The 16806-nt window shown below is 40.5% G+C and overlaps 4 protein-coding genes across 8 annotated transcripts in view; 2 read left to right on the top strand and 2 right to left on the bottom strand.

Moving 5' to 3' along the window:
• Positions 1-2209, top strand: part of eml5 (EMAP like 5) — a 57839-nt gene extending 55630 nt beyond the window's left edge. The window contains exons 41-42 of the mRNA XM_080784483.1: positions 455-555; positions 991-2209. Coding sequence (XP_080640609.1) covers positions 455-555; positions 991-1027 — 138 coding nt within the window. The 3' untranslated portion in view covers positions 1028-2209. The remainder of the gene's footprint in view (positions 1-454; positions 556-990) is intronic.
• A 1803-nt stretch (positions 2210-4012) lies between these two features.
• On the bottom strand, positions 4013-8404 carry isca2 (iron-sulfur cluster assembly 2). 3 transcript variants are annotated; one of them, XR_013965347.1, is made up of 6 exons: positions 8292-8404; positions 6157-6337; positions 5572-5687; positions 5143-5358; positions 4681-5109; positions 4013-4484 (listed from the first exon to the last, which is right to left on the bottom strand). XR_013965347.1 is itself a non-coding variant. In XM_080783128.1 (4 exons), the coding sequence occupies exons 1-4, from the start codon at positions 8351-8353 to the stop codon at positions 5184-5186; spliced, it is 534 nt and encodes a 177-aa protein (XP_080639254.1). In that variant the 5' UTR covers positions 8354-8404; the 3' UTR covers positions 4013-5183. The 3 variants fall into 3 exon arrangements, 1 of the variants encoding a protein (XP_080639254.1); XR_013965346.1 differs by having other exon boundaries at positions 4681-5358; XM_080783128.1 differs by having other exon boundaries at positions 4013-5358.
• Positions 8405-8729: 325 nt separating this feature from the next.
• On the top strand, positions 8730-13221 carry LOC308330172 (NPC intracellular cholesterol transporter 2-like). 2 transcript variants are annotated; one of them, XM_080784906.1, is made up of 5 exons: positions 8730-8785; positions 9079-9183; positions 10684-10791; positions 11435-11607; positions 12501-13221. In XM_080784906.1, the coding sequence occupies exons 2-5, from the start codon at positions 9102-9104 to the stop codon at positions 12585-12587; spliced, it is 450 nt and encodes a 149-aa protein (XP_080641032.1). In that variant the 5' UTR covers positions 8730-8785; positions 9079-9101; the 3' UTR covers positions 12588-13221. The 2 variants fall into 2 exon arrangements, with proteins under 2 accessions (XP_080641032.1, XP_080641031.1); XM_080784905.1 differs by lacking the exon at positions 8730-8785 and having other exon boundaries at positions 9033-9183.
• Positions 13222-14422: 1201 nt separating this feature from the next.
• On the bottom strand, positions 14423-16724 carry gskip (gsk3b interacting protein). Of its 2 annotated transcripts, none has more exons than XM_080783326.1 (3): positions 16432-16724; positions 15446-15691; positions 14423-15198 (listed from the first exon to the last, which is right to left on the bottom strand). In XM_080783326.1, exons 2-3 carry the CDS (start codon positions 15686-15688, stop codon positions 15040-15042), a joined length of 402 nt encoding a protein of 133 aa, XP_080639452.1. In that variant the 5' UTR covers positions 15689-15691; positions 16432-16724; the 3' UTR covers positions 14423-15039. The 2 variants fall into 2 exon arrangements, with proteins under 2 accessions (XP_080639452.1, XP_080639453.1); XM_080783327.1 differs by having other exon boundaries at positions 16412-16432.
• Positions 16725-16806: the final 82 nt, after the last annotated feature.

Here is a 16806-nt window from a genome sequence, read left to right as displayed (position 1 = left end):
TAGGCTGCTCCACAGAGCTCGGGTCCCGGAAACACTGGAGAGGAGAAGAGAAGGTTGAGTCAATGTCAGGTGGGGAGGTTGTAACTGGCCTGGGAGACAGGTGCTGTGGAGTGCTCTGGAGCCCCCAGGTGGCGCTGAAGGGCCCAGAACACCAACAGCATACAGATGTGAAGTCGATGGGGGGCGAGACGTAACAGCCAGTTCAGTGTGGGCACTTTAGCTGTGTTGATCAGTCAGCTGCCTTATAACTCCTAGTGAAGATATACAGTAGCAGCTGATCAATCAGTACAATTCTGTCACCCTTCTCCTCACCCATAAAGGCTGGCTATGTGATAATATGTGATGTCCTCAATAATCTATTTACAGTGCCACTGACTTGATACATGATTTGTTTATAATTTAGTTTGAAACGGGTCACATTGATGACACTTATATTATATTTTATCCCTTGTAGGCCAAACACAAGCGTTTTCTGGGTCACTCAGCTCACTTGAATAATATACGCTTCACAAATGGAGATCGCTTTGTCATTAGTGCTGGTGGAGACGACAGAAGGTATGATTATCACGGTTATTACAGTCATTTAAAAAAGATGTAAAAGTTTGAAAGAAGACCTAAATATTGCATTTGAAAATGCAATATCTAGGTCTTGGAAAGGTTCATCTTAATTTTGTAGATTTGTAGTTTTTCTGCACTGCTTCACATCCAGTGTTATTATAGATTATACAGTCTACTATTTTTCAGTGGTAATCCCTGAGAAAGGTTAATCTTTTGGTCATGGAAATCAAGCTAAAAGCAGACATGAAATTTGTATTTTATACTTCATGAATTGTGTTGTTTATGACTATAGTGCAATTGAATTGAGAGAGCGGGAGGGGAGGGTGGGGGTGGGGAGAGGAGTGATATTGAGAGATACTGTGATAGATGGATAGATAACATGATCTGTCAAATGTTAATAATACGTGTCCTTAACTCTCCATGCCCTCTCAGCCTGTTTGTCTGGAGATGTGTGCATACACCTCACTGAGCAACGTACCACAGGAGTGCTGCCTCTATGGGTCAACGTGGCTGCATGGGCTTTTTCCAACATGACGATGGCTGGAGAGGAGCCTGCAGAATGATGCATGCCTCGGGGGAGAACAGACCTGGCAGCTAGGACAGTGTATGACAGAGGAAGTTACCCAACTCACTGCCTCAAAACTAGGTGCATGCATACGTGCAAGCCTCATTTCCACCATTAGTGTAGATCCTGATTGTCATCGTTTAAGAAGGGCACACCGTTGCCGCTTTGCTGGTGGAAATGATCCCACTAACAACATCATGTCAAGGATATGAAAAAAAAACATCTGTCTAATATCTGCAAATGATTTTTTTTTCTTTTTGTTTTTTTTAGTACGAGTGTGTCGGTGTAAATGTCCAAAACGGCAATTTTGCCACTTGGTATGAGTTTGTGTTATTGACAATGCCATTTAAAAGAAGAAAATAAATACATGTAGCAAACTGAATTAGCCTTAATGTACTTTGAGCGTTTAACTGAGGAGGGTTTGGATTTGTTTGATTTTTTTTTTTTTTTTGTATCGTTACATTTTCATTTTTTTTATCATGTATTTATTTACTTGTTTTATTATATTTTTTTTTACAGATTATTTATACTCCTGTGGCCTTTCTCCTGAATGTAACATCCACAGTTATGTTCTGGATGTCAGCATGCCAAAGCATACTATGCACTGTATTCCTGACCTGGTCACTGTGTTACCCTGACGGTCTGTTTATGGTTTGTTTATGTGATTGTGTTGACTGATTGAACCTCAAACCTCCCTCAGCAGTGTGTTACCATGTGCGTACATGTACTGTACTGTAGCAGTCTTTTAGCTTGTAAAGTAATCCACATGTTGTGTGTGAATACTTGTTTGAGGATTTGTTTGTGGGCAATGGCCGTGCATGGCTTACCGAAAGACAATCCGTCTAACCAAATTCCTCAGAAAACAAAGGATGAAGCAGTAAATTGACATTTCAATGCACTGTTGCATTTCTCCTTTGGTCACTTTTCAGTGTGCTGCTATGATGTAATATTTTTTTCAAGTTACCATTTTGTGTAATCAGATATTGCTTTAATGGAATGTTATATCAGAGGTAAAATATAGAAAGTGCAAAACATTTAGTATTAATATAAATGGAAAAATAAATGTTGCTGCATATTTTGATTTACATTACATTACACCAATGTAAATATCATTTGTAGATATTATTTTTTTGTATATTTTTGTGAGATGTTTCTTAAATTCAACTTTAATAAAAAAAAGGCCACTGAAGTTGTTTTTAAATGTGTGATACTAAATGCTGACTATCCTTACTGTATTGAGCAAACTACAAAACCTGCCAAAAGGTTTGTGATGTTCGACTAATGTGAAGTAGTTAAATTCACAAACTAATCTAAAACAGTCTTATCACCTATCAGTGAATGGCAGCTGACTGCCCTTTATACTTTTTAGTATATTTAATTTGATTAAATGCATACAGTATGGCAGTGATACTCAACCTCAGGCGAAAGGAACGAAAATAAAAGCTTGGGGGGGAGATGCAATGCAAATGAAACACATATACTGTGTATCCCTATTCCCTGACATAATTTTATAGCTAAACGGACAGAATTCTATTTTATTTGAATGATGAAACCCAGCTGCCATTAATAGTTGGAAATGGAAATTGCGGAAATTTCGGAAATTGTAATTGCGGAAATGGTGGAAATGGAAATTGCGGAATGTGGAAATGGAAATTGCGGAAATTGGGGAAATGGTAATTGCGGAAATTGCGGAAATGGTGGAAATGGAAATTGCAGAAATGGAAATTGCGGAAATTGCGGAAATGGTGGAAATGGAAATTGAGGAAATTGCGGAAATTGCGGAAATTGCTCTTCACTTATAGCTATCTATTTTCAGGTAGATTGTTTTATTTTACTCAGTCAGCCATATCACTACTCATTTTTTTTCATGAAGCTGGGTAATCTATTTTCAGGCAAATTGTGTTTATTGTATTTTATTTTACTCAGCCATAACAATTTATTTTCTGTTAACCAACTTGCTGGCTGGCAGGCAGGCAGACAGCTACTCATAGACAGGCAGACAGACAGACAGCTACTCATGGATAATTGGACAGGCAGGCAGTCAGACAGCTACTCATAGACAGGCAGACAGACAGCTACTCATGGAGAATTGGACAGGCAGGCAGACAGCTACTCATGGACAATTGGACAGGCAGGAAGGCAGACAGCTACTCATGGACAATTGGACAGGCAGGAAGGCAGACAGCTACTCATAGACAGACAGACAGCTACTCATAGACAATTGGGCAGGCAGGCAGACAGCTACTCATAGACAGACAGACAGCTACTCATGGACAATTGGACAGGCAGGAAGGCAGACAGCTACTCATAGACAGACAGACATCTACTCATGGACAATTGGACAGGCAGGAAGGCAGACAGCTACTCATAGACAGACAGACAGCTACTCATAGACAATTGGGCAGGCAGGCAGACAGCTACTCATAGACAGACAGACAGCTACTCATGGACAATTGGACAGGCAGGAAGGCAGACAGCTACTCATAGACAGGCAGACAGACAGCTACTCATGGACAATTAGGCAGGCAGGCAGACAGCTACTCATAGACAGGCAGACAGACAGCTACTCATGGACAATTAGGCAGGCAGGCAGACAGCTACTCAGACAGGCAGACAGACAGCTACTCATGGACAATTGGACAGGCAGGCAGGCAGACAGACAGACAGCTACTCATAGACAGGCAGGCAGACAGCTTGCACATTGTACTTTGATACATTTTGCGAAAATAAAGCAATTGAAAGAGAGTTATCAAGTATCATTAATGTCGTCATTTTATCTACTGGCCCCTGGCCCCTTGCCATTTTTGTAATGTGGCCCACAGGTAAATCTATTTGAGTATCCCTGCAGTATGGTACATGTTTAGTAATTTTACGACGGAAAATGCAAACGCCTGGACATTAGAGTAATGTTTCCCACTTTATTTTCACATTTCACACTTTATATATATGGCATATTTACATACAGTGGGAGAAACCAAGACTTGCAAACTATGATTGATTTCCTGTATCTGTTTGGGGGTCTAGGGGGTGTGCTTTGTACATCAAGCTATTGAAACAGGAGATACCAGATCTCGCTCCCAGCCTTTCACCTTTCGATCTAGCATACAACATTGATGCATGCTAGATGCATGCTAGATGTAAACAAAGGGTAAGTGTCAATGCATTTCCAATGGAAGTCACATGGTTTGACACAACACTGTTGTTGTACGGATTTCGACTGCCCCCCCCCCCCCTTTCCCTCATACAACACAAATGTGTCAAACCATGTGATTCCCATTGGAAATTAATTGCGAGCTTGCATCAGTAAATAAGTCTCATGCATCAGCTATACATCAGTCTGTTGTAAAGGTGTGAGTCAAGCCTAACTCATCTGAAAAGAGAAAAGCCTGGTCACAACAGAGTGCATCGGCGGAAGTGTCGGGCCGGAACATCAGTCAGATGTATCCCCCCCCCCCCCCCCCCCCCCCCGATAGTACGACATTTTTTGACCACAACACTTCAACGTAATTTCTTTGAGTGGTACTTCTGCCAAAATCCGGCTACTTCCGCCGATATACTCTTCTACAAGCGTAGGTCTTGCCCAGCGTGTACGGGAGATAACTATGCACCACCTGGCTTACTTATTGTAAATATAGGGCAGATGAATATTAGCCTGGAAACCAGACAAATCCGCCACAGGAACAAAAAAAGATCCCTGGGGAGATTAGTCTGGCCATGCCAGGCTAGAGGAATATATTATATAACAATTTACAATATTGTGGATCAATACATTATTTAATTTGACAATATTTGATATTTATTTAGAGCAATCAGTCGTTCGAGCACCTTAGCAATTCTGATGAGTGCTAAGGCCATGTAGTATAATCCAGAGCAATAAATATTGTTTTTTTTTGCCTGTCGTCAATATTTGGCCAAACAATCACTGTACCCCAGATCACTCAACTCCACATTGTTGAAGCACTCATGATTAAGAAGTTGCTTGTGCAAATAGGCTGACATTATTTAATGAATGTTGTGCATCTCATATATTTACATTGCATTAACTTAAGAGAACTATTGTTCATAACTTGACTGAGAAGGAACTGCCGCAGGAACAGCCATGATCTGCTTGAGGGTTCTTAACCATTAGGAAGGAGGAGCGTATCATCTCCTGGCTAAAGTCTAGGGTGGATCCTTTCACAAAGTCCAGACTGTCCTGGTCCACAATGATCCCAACTCCTTCCTGCTCAAACACCCTGAGGAAAGAACACAATAAAATCCTCAGTATTCATTCATTTCACTTTGAGGACATACAAATACAAACATTTGTATAACTTTGGCAGTACAGTTTGTTGAGTTTAAAGTTATTTTGCTTGGAGATTGCATTTTGAGATAATAATGATTGGATTTTGGCTGTTTTCAACAGCGACTATCAAAGAAAAGGAAAATCAGTTGCTGGTGTAATTTACCTGTCATCCTCCGTTACGTTGCTGCATACTGTGAACTTGTACTGGAATCCAGAACAGCCTCCTCCCTCCACATGGATCCTCAGATACTCCCCGTTCCCCATAATCTCCTTTAGTCTCTGGAAAAGGTTGCACAACGGTCATGCTCAATAGCAGATTGTGCATGTTATCCGGCTATACCAGAACGTCTTGTTAAACTGGTTAGATACTTTCAGCAGTAGTTTTTGTCCAGCCTACATTCACTCGATTTATTTTATTTATCCTTTTTAGCAGGGGGAGACCCAGTGAGACCAAAGTCTCTTTTCCAGGAAAAACACAAGTAATAAAAAATATGTATACTAAATATATATCCAGTCAGCTACTACAGCAACCAGGGAAGACAGTTTACAATAGCTGTGTGCTAGAAAATAGAAGTCAATTCAAATCAAATCATTCCATGTACTGTGCAGCAATAAAAGACAGCCTTTCCCCATTCTGTGCTAAATTATATGGACACATATAAACATTGCAAACACAGTATATAATATAGTTATATATAGGATGTAATGAATAAACCAAAGCTAAGACTTTGAGCCCTGTCATGAGTACCTTAACACATGATTCACTGAGGTGGACTTTATCTTCAGATGGAGTTGACACCACTGCTTTCTCCTGGGCTGCTGAGTTACTGCTGAAGCACTGGAGCGCGGCTGTGTAGACAGGGTGAGGGCTTCTGGGACATCGTTGTAATTGCTGTCTCACATAGATATTTTGGAGAGACAATGAGGTCCTGTAAAAAAAAAAAGCACAAACGTTGACACCAAACCTTACCACACATTTGATCAGTAGAAAGAAACATTGTGACAATGTAACAAGAGTACTTCTGCTCAGTAGACACATGTATCAGTCTGTAAAATTAACATTGGCTGGATTTTCTTGGCCCCACATTTATTGTACAATTTGTAGATATTTAGCACACACCAAATGCTAGGGCTTAAGTTTTGTCTTTTTCTTGTTACCGTATTAATGCTGTTTTTATATATACTGTGTATAGATGTACATACATCTATACATTTGACACAGTGAACCACCAGCTGCTCCTAGACACCCTAGCGGATCTAGGCATCGGTGGAACGGCACTAAAGTGGTTCTCTTCCTACCTCACCGACCGGACCTACCAGGTTTCCTGGAAAGGTCTGTTATCATCCCCCCGAACCCTCCAAACTGGGGTCCCACAGGGATCGGTTCTTGGTCCCCTCCTTTTCTCACTGTACACTAAATCCCTTGGCACTATCATCTCTGCTCACAATATATCCTATCACTGCTACGCCGATGACACACAACTGTTTCTATCCTTCCCCCCCTCTGCCACTCAGGTGGAAGAGCGCATCACCGCATGCCTGGCTGACATCTCACAGTGGATGTCCTCCAACCACCTCAAACTGAACCCAGACAAGACTGAGCTTCTCTTCTTCCCAGCTAAGTCCTGCCCTATGCGGGAGCTAACTATCTCCATAGACAACGCCCTGGTAACGTCTGTCCCAACAGCCAGGAATCTTGGTGTTGTCCTGGACAGTCAGCTCTCGTTCAAGACTCACATCACAGCTGTCACTCGATCCTGTAGGTTCACACTCTATAACATACGACGAATTAGACCGTTCCTCACCCAGGAATCAGCCCAGCTCCTAATCCAGACAACAGTCTTGTCAAAACTTGACTATTGTAACTCCCTCCTTACTGGCCTACCAGCATGTGCACTTAAGCCTCTCCAGCTGATCCAAAATGCTGCAGCTCGCTTGGTCTTCAACCAGCCAAAATTCTCACATGTCTCCCCCCTGCTCCGCTCCCTCCACTGGCTCCCGGTCGCTGCCCGCACAGAATACAAAACCCTGATGCTGGCATTCAAAGCAACCAAAGGTATGGCTCCCCCATATCTTGCAAGTATGATCGAACCCTACAAACCCTCCCGCTCACTCAGATCAGCCAACGCAGGGAAGCTGGAAGTACCCTCACTAAAAACGCCGGGACAACGCTCCACACGTCCCAAACTCTTCTCCCTTCTGGCTCCAAAACTGTGGAATGCACTTCCCATTGCAGTCAGAACTGCAGCATCACTCCCAATCTTCCGCCGCAGTCTGAAAACCCACCTTTTCAGACTCCATCATGGCCCATAGCACTTACCCCACCCCCCTAGATAGCAATTCTAGTAGTCATAGCACGTCATAGTACATATGTGTAGCATAGTAGTATAGATGTATAGCTTATATGTATAGTTTCATTATAGATATTCCACTGTTACTTTCTTAGCTACGCATGTTTCATGATAAATGTCTTTATGTGATGTATTCCCATGCTTTTGTTCTTGCTTAATGTAAGTCGCTCTGGATTAAGAGCGTCTGCTAAATGCCTAAATTGTAAATTGTAAATTGTAATACACACACTCATCTATATATATATATAGTTAATTAATTGTGTACATCTACTTCAATTCTGCTTATGTACTTGTTTTATGCCTATCATCTGTATCTGTATCGTCTATAAAATACTAAATAAAGTTTACTGACTGTATAGAACAGAAATAGTGACAAACAACATCAGCAACTTGGCTAACATGTTAGCTGGCCAGCAGACACGATTATAAAATAAAGTGATATGCTCAAAGCTGCCTATGTCTACCTCAAACTGTTCAATTACAGTCATTCCATGCATCGTGCTGTTCGCAGTATATCGTAAATGAATGTTACCTAGCAATATTTAATGCTCTTGTTGTCTTTGTCGCAGCTATCATTGCTCCTCTCAATGACATCTTTCATAATAACATTTACATCGTCACCTGATTCGCCTTCTCCCATGACGACGACAACTGGGGAAGTTCGCTACGTTGATTGGCTGCGACAGATGTCTGTCTCCGAACAAAACGCCTTGGCTTGACGTGATTCGTTGACATCTAACGCCAATCAAAGAAAACAACTCGGTGGGTGCGTTAGGTTTATCGTCGTTCAGACCCGGCAAGCGGGCGGGGCACATCGAAAGACGCTTCGCTGGCATTGCTGACGTGAAGCAAAAACAACAACCGGCACATACGGGGTGCAGACTCGAACGTGTGCACTGAAATGTGTACGTCATCTCTGGTCTCGTGACCGTGAAATAAGAAAGGCTTAACAACATTCTGCACTAAAGTGCTGCTGAGCGGCTGGCTGCACTAAACACTTGATTTGATTGCGGAAGCAAACTAAAGGTATGTACTATGTATATCTATTTGTTGTGCCCTATTTTGTTTTATTGTGACCCCCCCCCCCGCGCTTAAGACGCCGATTCGTGGCTTGTGTACTTTTATATACGTTTTTATATTCGTTCTATATACGTTCTTGTGCAATGTTTTAAAATTTGTTTCTCAACTCTTGTCAGTTGAGGAACAAACAAACAGACCATTTGCAATTATGATGATGAAACGTCATGTTCTTCTTTGTTGAATGATCCAGGTCACATACAGACTGTTTTAATGTGCTTTTGTTTCACATAAATTAATAGAGTCAGGGTAAACGAAGACTACCATGGACTTCAGAACTACTTGGATCGTGTTGTTCTCTCTGATAGTGTTCACATGTGCGGATCCAGTCAAATTTAGTGACTGTGGTAAGTGTTTAATTTGCTTCCCCCGCCTTTAAATGGAATTTCAGTTGTTGGAACAATTGAGATTTTTTTCCCTATAAAGCAGTGTTACTGACACATTTGGATTTTGTAGTCTAGTCTGGTGTAAATTTCATAAGCACAGTGTGCGAAATACCCCATGCCTAGCCCTGAAACGCTTCATCATTGTGAACGTGCCCTGCATGGCAATCTGACGTCATGTGTCAGTCAGATTGTCAGTTTCTGTGTTCAATAGATTCAGAATGAATACAGAAATCACTCGCATCAATTCCGTTAAGTGCCAAATCATGACAGCACAGCAACAACAACAAATTAACAATAACTAACATCAGTGATTTTTAAAACATTTTGTTGTCAAGGACCAGTGGACCACCAACTTGATATTATGGTTGCACACCCTGTTGTTCCCGGTACTGGTAGATCCATAAGAGTAGACTTGTTGTTAATTGAATTATTTGACATTTTTCAAGATCTATCAACATTTTTCTAAATGCCATATTTATGAATAGGCAACTGGAACACCAGAGGTCCAGTCCAGACTAACCATTTTTCATACATTTGAGAACTGCAGTCTCAGAGCCTTAAGCCAGGGAAACCCTCGTGATCATGATTCATGGAAGCCTGTGAGACGAGAAAGCACAAATACTCAGGAAGAGGTCAAGTTAGAGTGACATACATTCTGGATTAGAGAGCATTTTTAAAGACTTCCAGACGGAAGATGGCATAAGTCTTAAATGAAAAATGGTTTGAAAAACAAAGTTGTAACATACTTTGAGGTGCTTGAATGTGCTGTTGGCATGGTGCCTGCCTATATCTATATCCATATCCATAATATTCCATATGTGCGCACTACACCTATGTAAATATTTATGTTGGTTTTGTATGTATATAATATAAAGATCTACTAATTATGTTGTAGTCTGCTCTGCATATGTTGTGTTCAGTCTTTATGTGCAAAGTGTCAGTGCACATAATGTTTAAATTAATTAATGTAGGTTTGTAAATTGGGAGCTCTGGCTGCTGTTTGTGCGTAACCCTTGCGTAATGCGTACACATACTGATTATCAAACTTACACGGTACTATGGTACAAATAGAGAGTAAAATGTTATACATCTTTAATGTGAATCATCTGAAGTGTACAATCTGTTAACACGTTGTTAATTCAATATTTACAATGACATGGATAGATAGATAGATGGATATCTTTATTATCTCGTGGGGGGAAATCAGTCGCCCAGAGGTGGCATAGCAGTTAAGGTTACAACTTACACAACTTGCATACTTTCACATGTATGTACCCAGGGATGAATAGTTTTCATAATCCTCATGGGGGGCCTGTGATTCTGCAAACTAAATACTTCAATCAATCAGCGATTGATTGATTGAATCTCACACACACACACACACACACACACACACACACACACACACACTATCCAACATAAAACATTTTAAATGGCATTTTAAATAATTCTACTTTCCAGGATCCGCTGCTGGAAAAGTGGCCATGGTTGACATCGTCCCTTGTCCCAAACAACCGTGCCAACTTAAAAAAGGACAGAACTATAGTGTCAATGTGACATTCAGCAGTAGTAAGTATCATTCAGAAATTAATTTTTTATGCGGTCCATGTCGGGTCGCATTCTCACCAGAGAGCTTTGCTGCGATTAAAACGAATCCTGCTGCGCATTTTCAGAAAGTGTGCTTCGTTTGGCAGGTGTGAAGGCTCTTTCGAATCCTAATGCGCAGCAAAGAAAACGGGGGTTTCGCTTCGCTTCCAATCGCGCTTGACTACGATTTGGTGCAGGTGTGAATGCAATCCGCAGCAAATAAAGGAAATGAAGCAAACAATGTGGCGGGTGAGGAGCTGTCCCAGACGGCACGACACATATGCACGTTATGAGTATAATTTTATCACCATAGATTTATCATTTCACTGTGTAGGCTAGTTTATGAATGGAACACATTGATAAAGGTCCCCCCTGCTGCGTTTCCAATTGCTGCGGATCATGACAGTGTGAAGGCAAACCGTAGCCAATTAAATATGCAAGAATCCCATTTCTCCGCCCATACGCATCCGAGTCTACCGAAGTATTAGGTGAGAATGTGACCTTAAACTGGAAAACTTCTTGAATATAGATAAAGTAGAAAAGAAATGTGCATCACTGATGCACCTGTCTTTAGGTCAAATATCAATTGATTGTACTCATCATGGTATCTTTTGTCTTGTTATAGCTGTGGAAAGCAAAACGAGCAAAGCCATTGTCCATGGAGTAATTGCCGGACTCCCTGTTCCTTTCCCGATCCCCGATGATGATGGCTGCACATCTGGAATTCAGTGTCCCATTGAGAAGGAGAAGAGCTATACCTATGTGAATCAGCTACCTGTGAAGACGGTGTATCCCTCAGTAAGTAACGTTTTTCAGGCCAAGGACCTCTTAACTGAGGTCACATTCACACCAGAGAGCTTTGCACATAAAAACACTGCAGTGTATTATAGCCTACAGAATATTCTGTCTATGTCTGTCTGTCTGTGCTGTAAACATGGAGTGCTGTCACTGTGTGGGAACTGGGGAGCAGGGACTTTCATCTCGATAAACTTGTAAACATTTTGCGCTGCTGTCTGTTATCAGTGCGCTCAGCGCTGTGCCTCCATGCCCAAAAGTGCGTGGCTGCATGCGTATAGTGAGACACATGCACATTATGAGTATAATTTTATCACCATATATTTCACTGTGTAGGCTAGTTTATGAATGGAACACATTGATAAAGGTCCCCCCAATTGCTGCGGATGACAGTGTGAAGGCAAACCGCAGCAAATTAAATATGCAAGAATCCCAAATTTTCCGTCCATTCGCATTGAGTCTATCGAAGTATTAGGTGAGAAATTGAGAATGTGACCTGAGAGTGATGGAGCAGGGAAATGAAAATTGCACTAATTGTGTGAAATTATGTTATTTATATACTGTCTGATAAAAATAATTATCAATAGATATCTTGAATGAAACAACTTAAAAACTGTCTTGGGTGTACACAGAAGCCAGAGTAAACATTAAAATGACCCCATTCATGTGTTAATAATAAAGGGAAGTGCCCCTTTTAAACCAAATATGCTTTGTCGTACTCGTATGATGCATCATGTTTTTTGCTCATGTGCTCCTTTTGGGTCAGGTCTCTTTCATTTCCTCAAGTTATTTGGGGAGATGTCGCTTGTCTTTTTGGTTCAGGTTTCTTTCGTTTCCTCTAACCATTTTTGAACGCAAGCAACATTTTTGACCGGCTTTTCAAAATGTCTTTATAGATACGACTGGTGGTGGAATGGGAGCTCAGAGATGATGCCAGCCAGGACTTATTCTGCATCAAGTTCCCAGTTCAGATTGTGAGCTGAGGTATTCACAGTACAATATGTGTTGTTTTTTTAAAAAAAGGGATTCAGATTTTCTGTCTGAAAATTATTTGAAGGGAATTGGTTGACATGATGATTTTATTGGTTCATTCAGTTGATTTTAGAAGGTATAGCTTTTTTCCTTGGTTTGCACCATTTTGTTTTTCCAAAATACTGTGCAGATATCTCGAAATCTGCAGACAAGTGTTCATCTTAGTGAGTTTAACAGTTTGGAACATAAAATAATTAATTACCTACTCTTATTAACTACATTATACCGCAACAAATTGCCTCTTATGGATAATAAAGATTACACTGAACTTGATTCTGACTTTACGGTTTATCTTTCTAGATGTCTTTACTGGCTGCTGTGTAGTCAGACAAGCTTTATAGACTGTACTGTAATTTGTCTTAACAAATGCTGCCAAAGCAGATCACTTTTGTAAAATATTTTTGAATACTTCACTAATAAAGATTGAACAATATCCAATTTGCTTTTCTTTGTAGTTTACTAATCAGAAACTTGCCAAATGTTTTCCAGAACTTTTGAAATTTGTTTTATTTTGGTCAATTGTACTGTCATTTGAATACAACTCGCTTGGTACAAGGTCAATAAATGATTTTTAGGTGAAGTTGATGACAGTAATCTCCGTTTAAAGAAGAGGTTACATGTTTGGGCTGTATTCTTGACAACAAGCTGACCGGTGAAAGCATGGCAACAAAGGTGATATTTCCCCTCGTCAACAAGTGCTCTCAAAACTAGCGGGAGCTCTAATTCAGGCCTCCTTTGAGGCCTTCTAGGGGTATAAGAAGGGGATGCAACACTATGCTTCCACCTATTGGTTTTTCAGCATCCCAAGGTCACTTCAAGCTTCAAACCTCCCAAAACAAATGCCATTGACTATGGCCATGGCCCTATTTTGCTAGTCTAAACTGGCTCTGGGATAGAAGACAGGCTTAAGCAATTGAAAATAACGATCTGGTACCACTTTACAAATGTGCAAATTCTCCTACAGCACTGCCACCCAAGTGTGGAATGCACTGACCCCCTCCCTCCAATGCAGATCACTTACATAAAGGCCTGAAAATCCACCTTTCAGCAGGCCCATGGGGGAGAAAATGATCACTTCTCATGTAAATGGATGATCACCTCCCCTTCTCCCCACTCTGTACATTGTTTTTACTGTAATATTTAATTGTTTTTTCATGTCTATGAATTGATTGTATAGGACCTAAATGGAAACAAGACCACAAGGGCTATCTGTAAGACTCAGAGCCATGAATTGGAAATGATGTTTGGTCTATGAAATGAGTGGGCTGTCACTGATTAATGTGGATGATTGACAGGCAGACGGGCAGACCTGTTTCATTGAATACTTCACATATAGTTCACCTGCTTCACACACAGTGAGAGGGGGTGTGTGGGAAGCCGCACTTTTGTTGACCGCTTTATACCGCTTATTTTGCTTTATTTACGTTGGATCGCTGTGACTGCTTTGTTTGAGCACCGTTGGAGTTATGCACCTGCCTTTAATAAAACACCTTTAACGCATTGTTTTGGACCCAGCGAAATCCTTTTGTTTGCGGAGCGCGTCTGACAGCAAAACAAGTGATTTTATTGGTCTGAGAAAAGGTCAGCATAAAGGAACAAAAGTATAAATTAGTATATGATGAATGCAATAATTGCTAGCTTCCACATAATCACATAATCAAGATGTTTGTTTTCTTTTTACAGCATAATGCAGGGTGTAAAAGCAACTTCTGAAATCAGTTTGCATTTCTGTCCATCTTCCCAAAGATCTGTACAGTATCAAAACAAGTAACTTGCTTGTCAAACATTGTCAGCAGAGTCATTTATTTGGAAAAATGAGCAAACACATGCCTATTATCCCTCTTGGGGCTTATTACCGGATTCTCCCTTAAATACAAAATGAGCTATAACATAAGTTAAGAATTAATTTGTAGGCCTACTTTTCCAACCAAATGGCATATAAAGATGACAAGTTAAGGCATTTAAGAATGAGAAATTAATTTAAAACTCACCACTGTTTGGCCCTTTAAACAATACTATATAAGATTAAGAACTAGTTCATTGATGGATATTATCAGAGCACATATAAGTTCACAGGCTTAGCGCAATCAACAGCAGAGGTCAAATATGGTTATATGAAGTTAAATGGCTTCTATTTCTTGAATCTAGCTGAGTAGAAGAGGTGAGGCATTATATAATGTGGGACAAAATGTGGGAACAAAGAGTCTTGACATGAAACCAGATGTGAAGAGAAAAAAAACACGTTGATGCAAGGGAAATGTACTGCCTACTTCAGTGGTACAGTTAGGCTTGTGGGTGTCAATCAAGCAATAGGAAATCATATTTTACTTGAGTTGCTATTGACTATCTAAAATACAGAGATATGTTCAACCTTCAGCAACTTCCAGATAATCTTGTTTCTCTTTATCGTCCATTTTGCTTCAGCCTCTCCAGTCGCTGGAGCAAAGCATTCCCAAAGGCTTCTCTGTAACCTGGACTCAGTTTGTCAAGGAGTGAGTAAACAGTCTCATGATATTGGGTGTTCAGATCTTCATCCACTTGATCAAAGGCATAGCCCACCACCTATTAGGATAAACAACTGTGATAAGTTTTTTTGTATATAGGGAATTTGACTAGATCCGTGCACTTTGGAAAACAACATTTAGAAATATTAACACAAAGTATAAGCTACATTATTATGAAAGGGCATAATGGAAAAATATGAATAAATATGATTGCACGTTAATAATAAGGGATTAAGGGCGATGCACCACAGGACAGGAACACATTAGTACAAAATTGATTAAAAAGAAAATGCAAAAAGTCTCACCCTTAGCCCTGCCTCTGTTAGCTCAAGGCAGTAGCGATTGCCCTCTCTTGTTTCCACATTTATATGGGCCACATCCGACGCACTGTCAAGACATTGAGAAACATACATTTCTGAAACAGCAAAGTTTACGTCATTAACCACTGCTTCTGCCTCCAACCTCATGTCCTTGACGTCTCCAAGCTCAACAAAATCGTCTTCAATTGCAGGGACAATTGAGTCGTCTGGCTGGGAGTCTATCTCCATCCCCTACAATACAATAGAAACAACATTAGAAGTAACTCACATCAGTGTCAGATTTAGCAGTACTGAAGCCAAGTTAGAGAACCCATTCCACGCAACAGTTTTATCAAGTCTAATATCTGTATTGAAATGGAAACCAAAATGAATAGGACCACCATATAGAGCTTGTTAATGTGTTCCTGAATCTGTGTTCACATGCTTTGTCATAGATTATACATTATGTCAAACATAGACTGACATCACAGGATGGCCAGACACATTAAATCGAAGCTCCCATGTGGAACCAGAGATTGACGGGACCTTTCTAAAAACATGCATAAGTGACGAGGTAGCGACATCTTGTGGACACACGCGACATCACATTAGATTCTAATTGTAGTACTGCTAGCTAACAAAGGAGAAACCAAACCACGTTAACGTTGCTGACAACAAAGAGTACAACAGCAGCCTATTTAAATACAAGTCTAATTCAGATAGACAAGCTCATTAGTTAATTTATCTCTCTTGGTAAACTCAAGAGAGAATCACCCACTGCTTCTTAGGCAAACGTTAGCATAAAACCAACGTAAAAACCCAGAGGCCCTGTAGGCCAGAAAGTCATATCATTCACACCACGCATTTGGCTTATAGAAATAAAATAACACGTATTAATGATTACGAAAACCTGAACCATAACTATTTACGACCTCCCAATAATTTAAAACATGACTTTGTAACTTGATGCACAGTACTCGTCTTTCTCTCACCTCCTCCCTGGTTGTAAACTTCCGCTGTCTGGTGGTGGACGTTTCCTGCCCGCCCCAAGGTTGATGAGTCAAAGGATGAGACCCCTAGCTCGACCAATGTGTTACTGCTGAGTGCCTTACCATTATTTGTTTAACAAATATAGGCCGCATATAAATGGCATTGCAAATGATATAACATTCTTCATATACATATGCCATTGGCAGTACCACGGTTTAGCAAAATAAATACATTTTATTCTATTCTATAATACTTATCGTTATCGCCCATATATTGAAAAACAATGTATTATTTCTGTCCCCAGCCAGCGTGTTGACGTCGTTGACTTGTCCTAGCTTGCGGTGCATGTCCACCGTGGTGCTCGTGCTCTCTTGGTG

Source organism: Protomyctophum bolini, assembly GCF_963924005.1.
Source record: "Protomyctophum bolini genome assembly, chromosome: 15".
NCBI classification, from domain to species: Eukaryota; Metazoa; Chordata; class Actinopteri; order Myctophiformes; family Myctophidae; genus Protomyctophum; species Protomyctophum bolini.
Note: the sequence above shows the minus strand (reverse complement) of the source record. Positions and strands in the feature narration are given on the sequence as shown.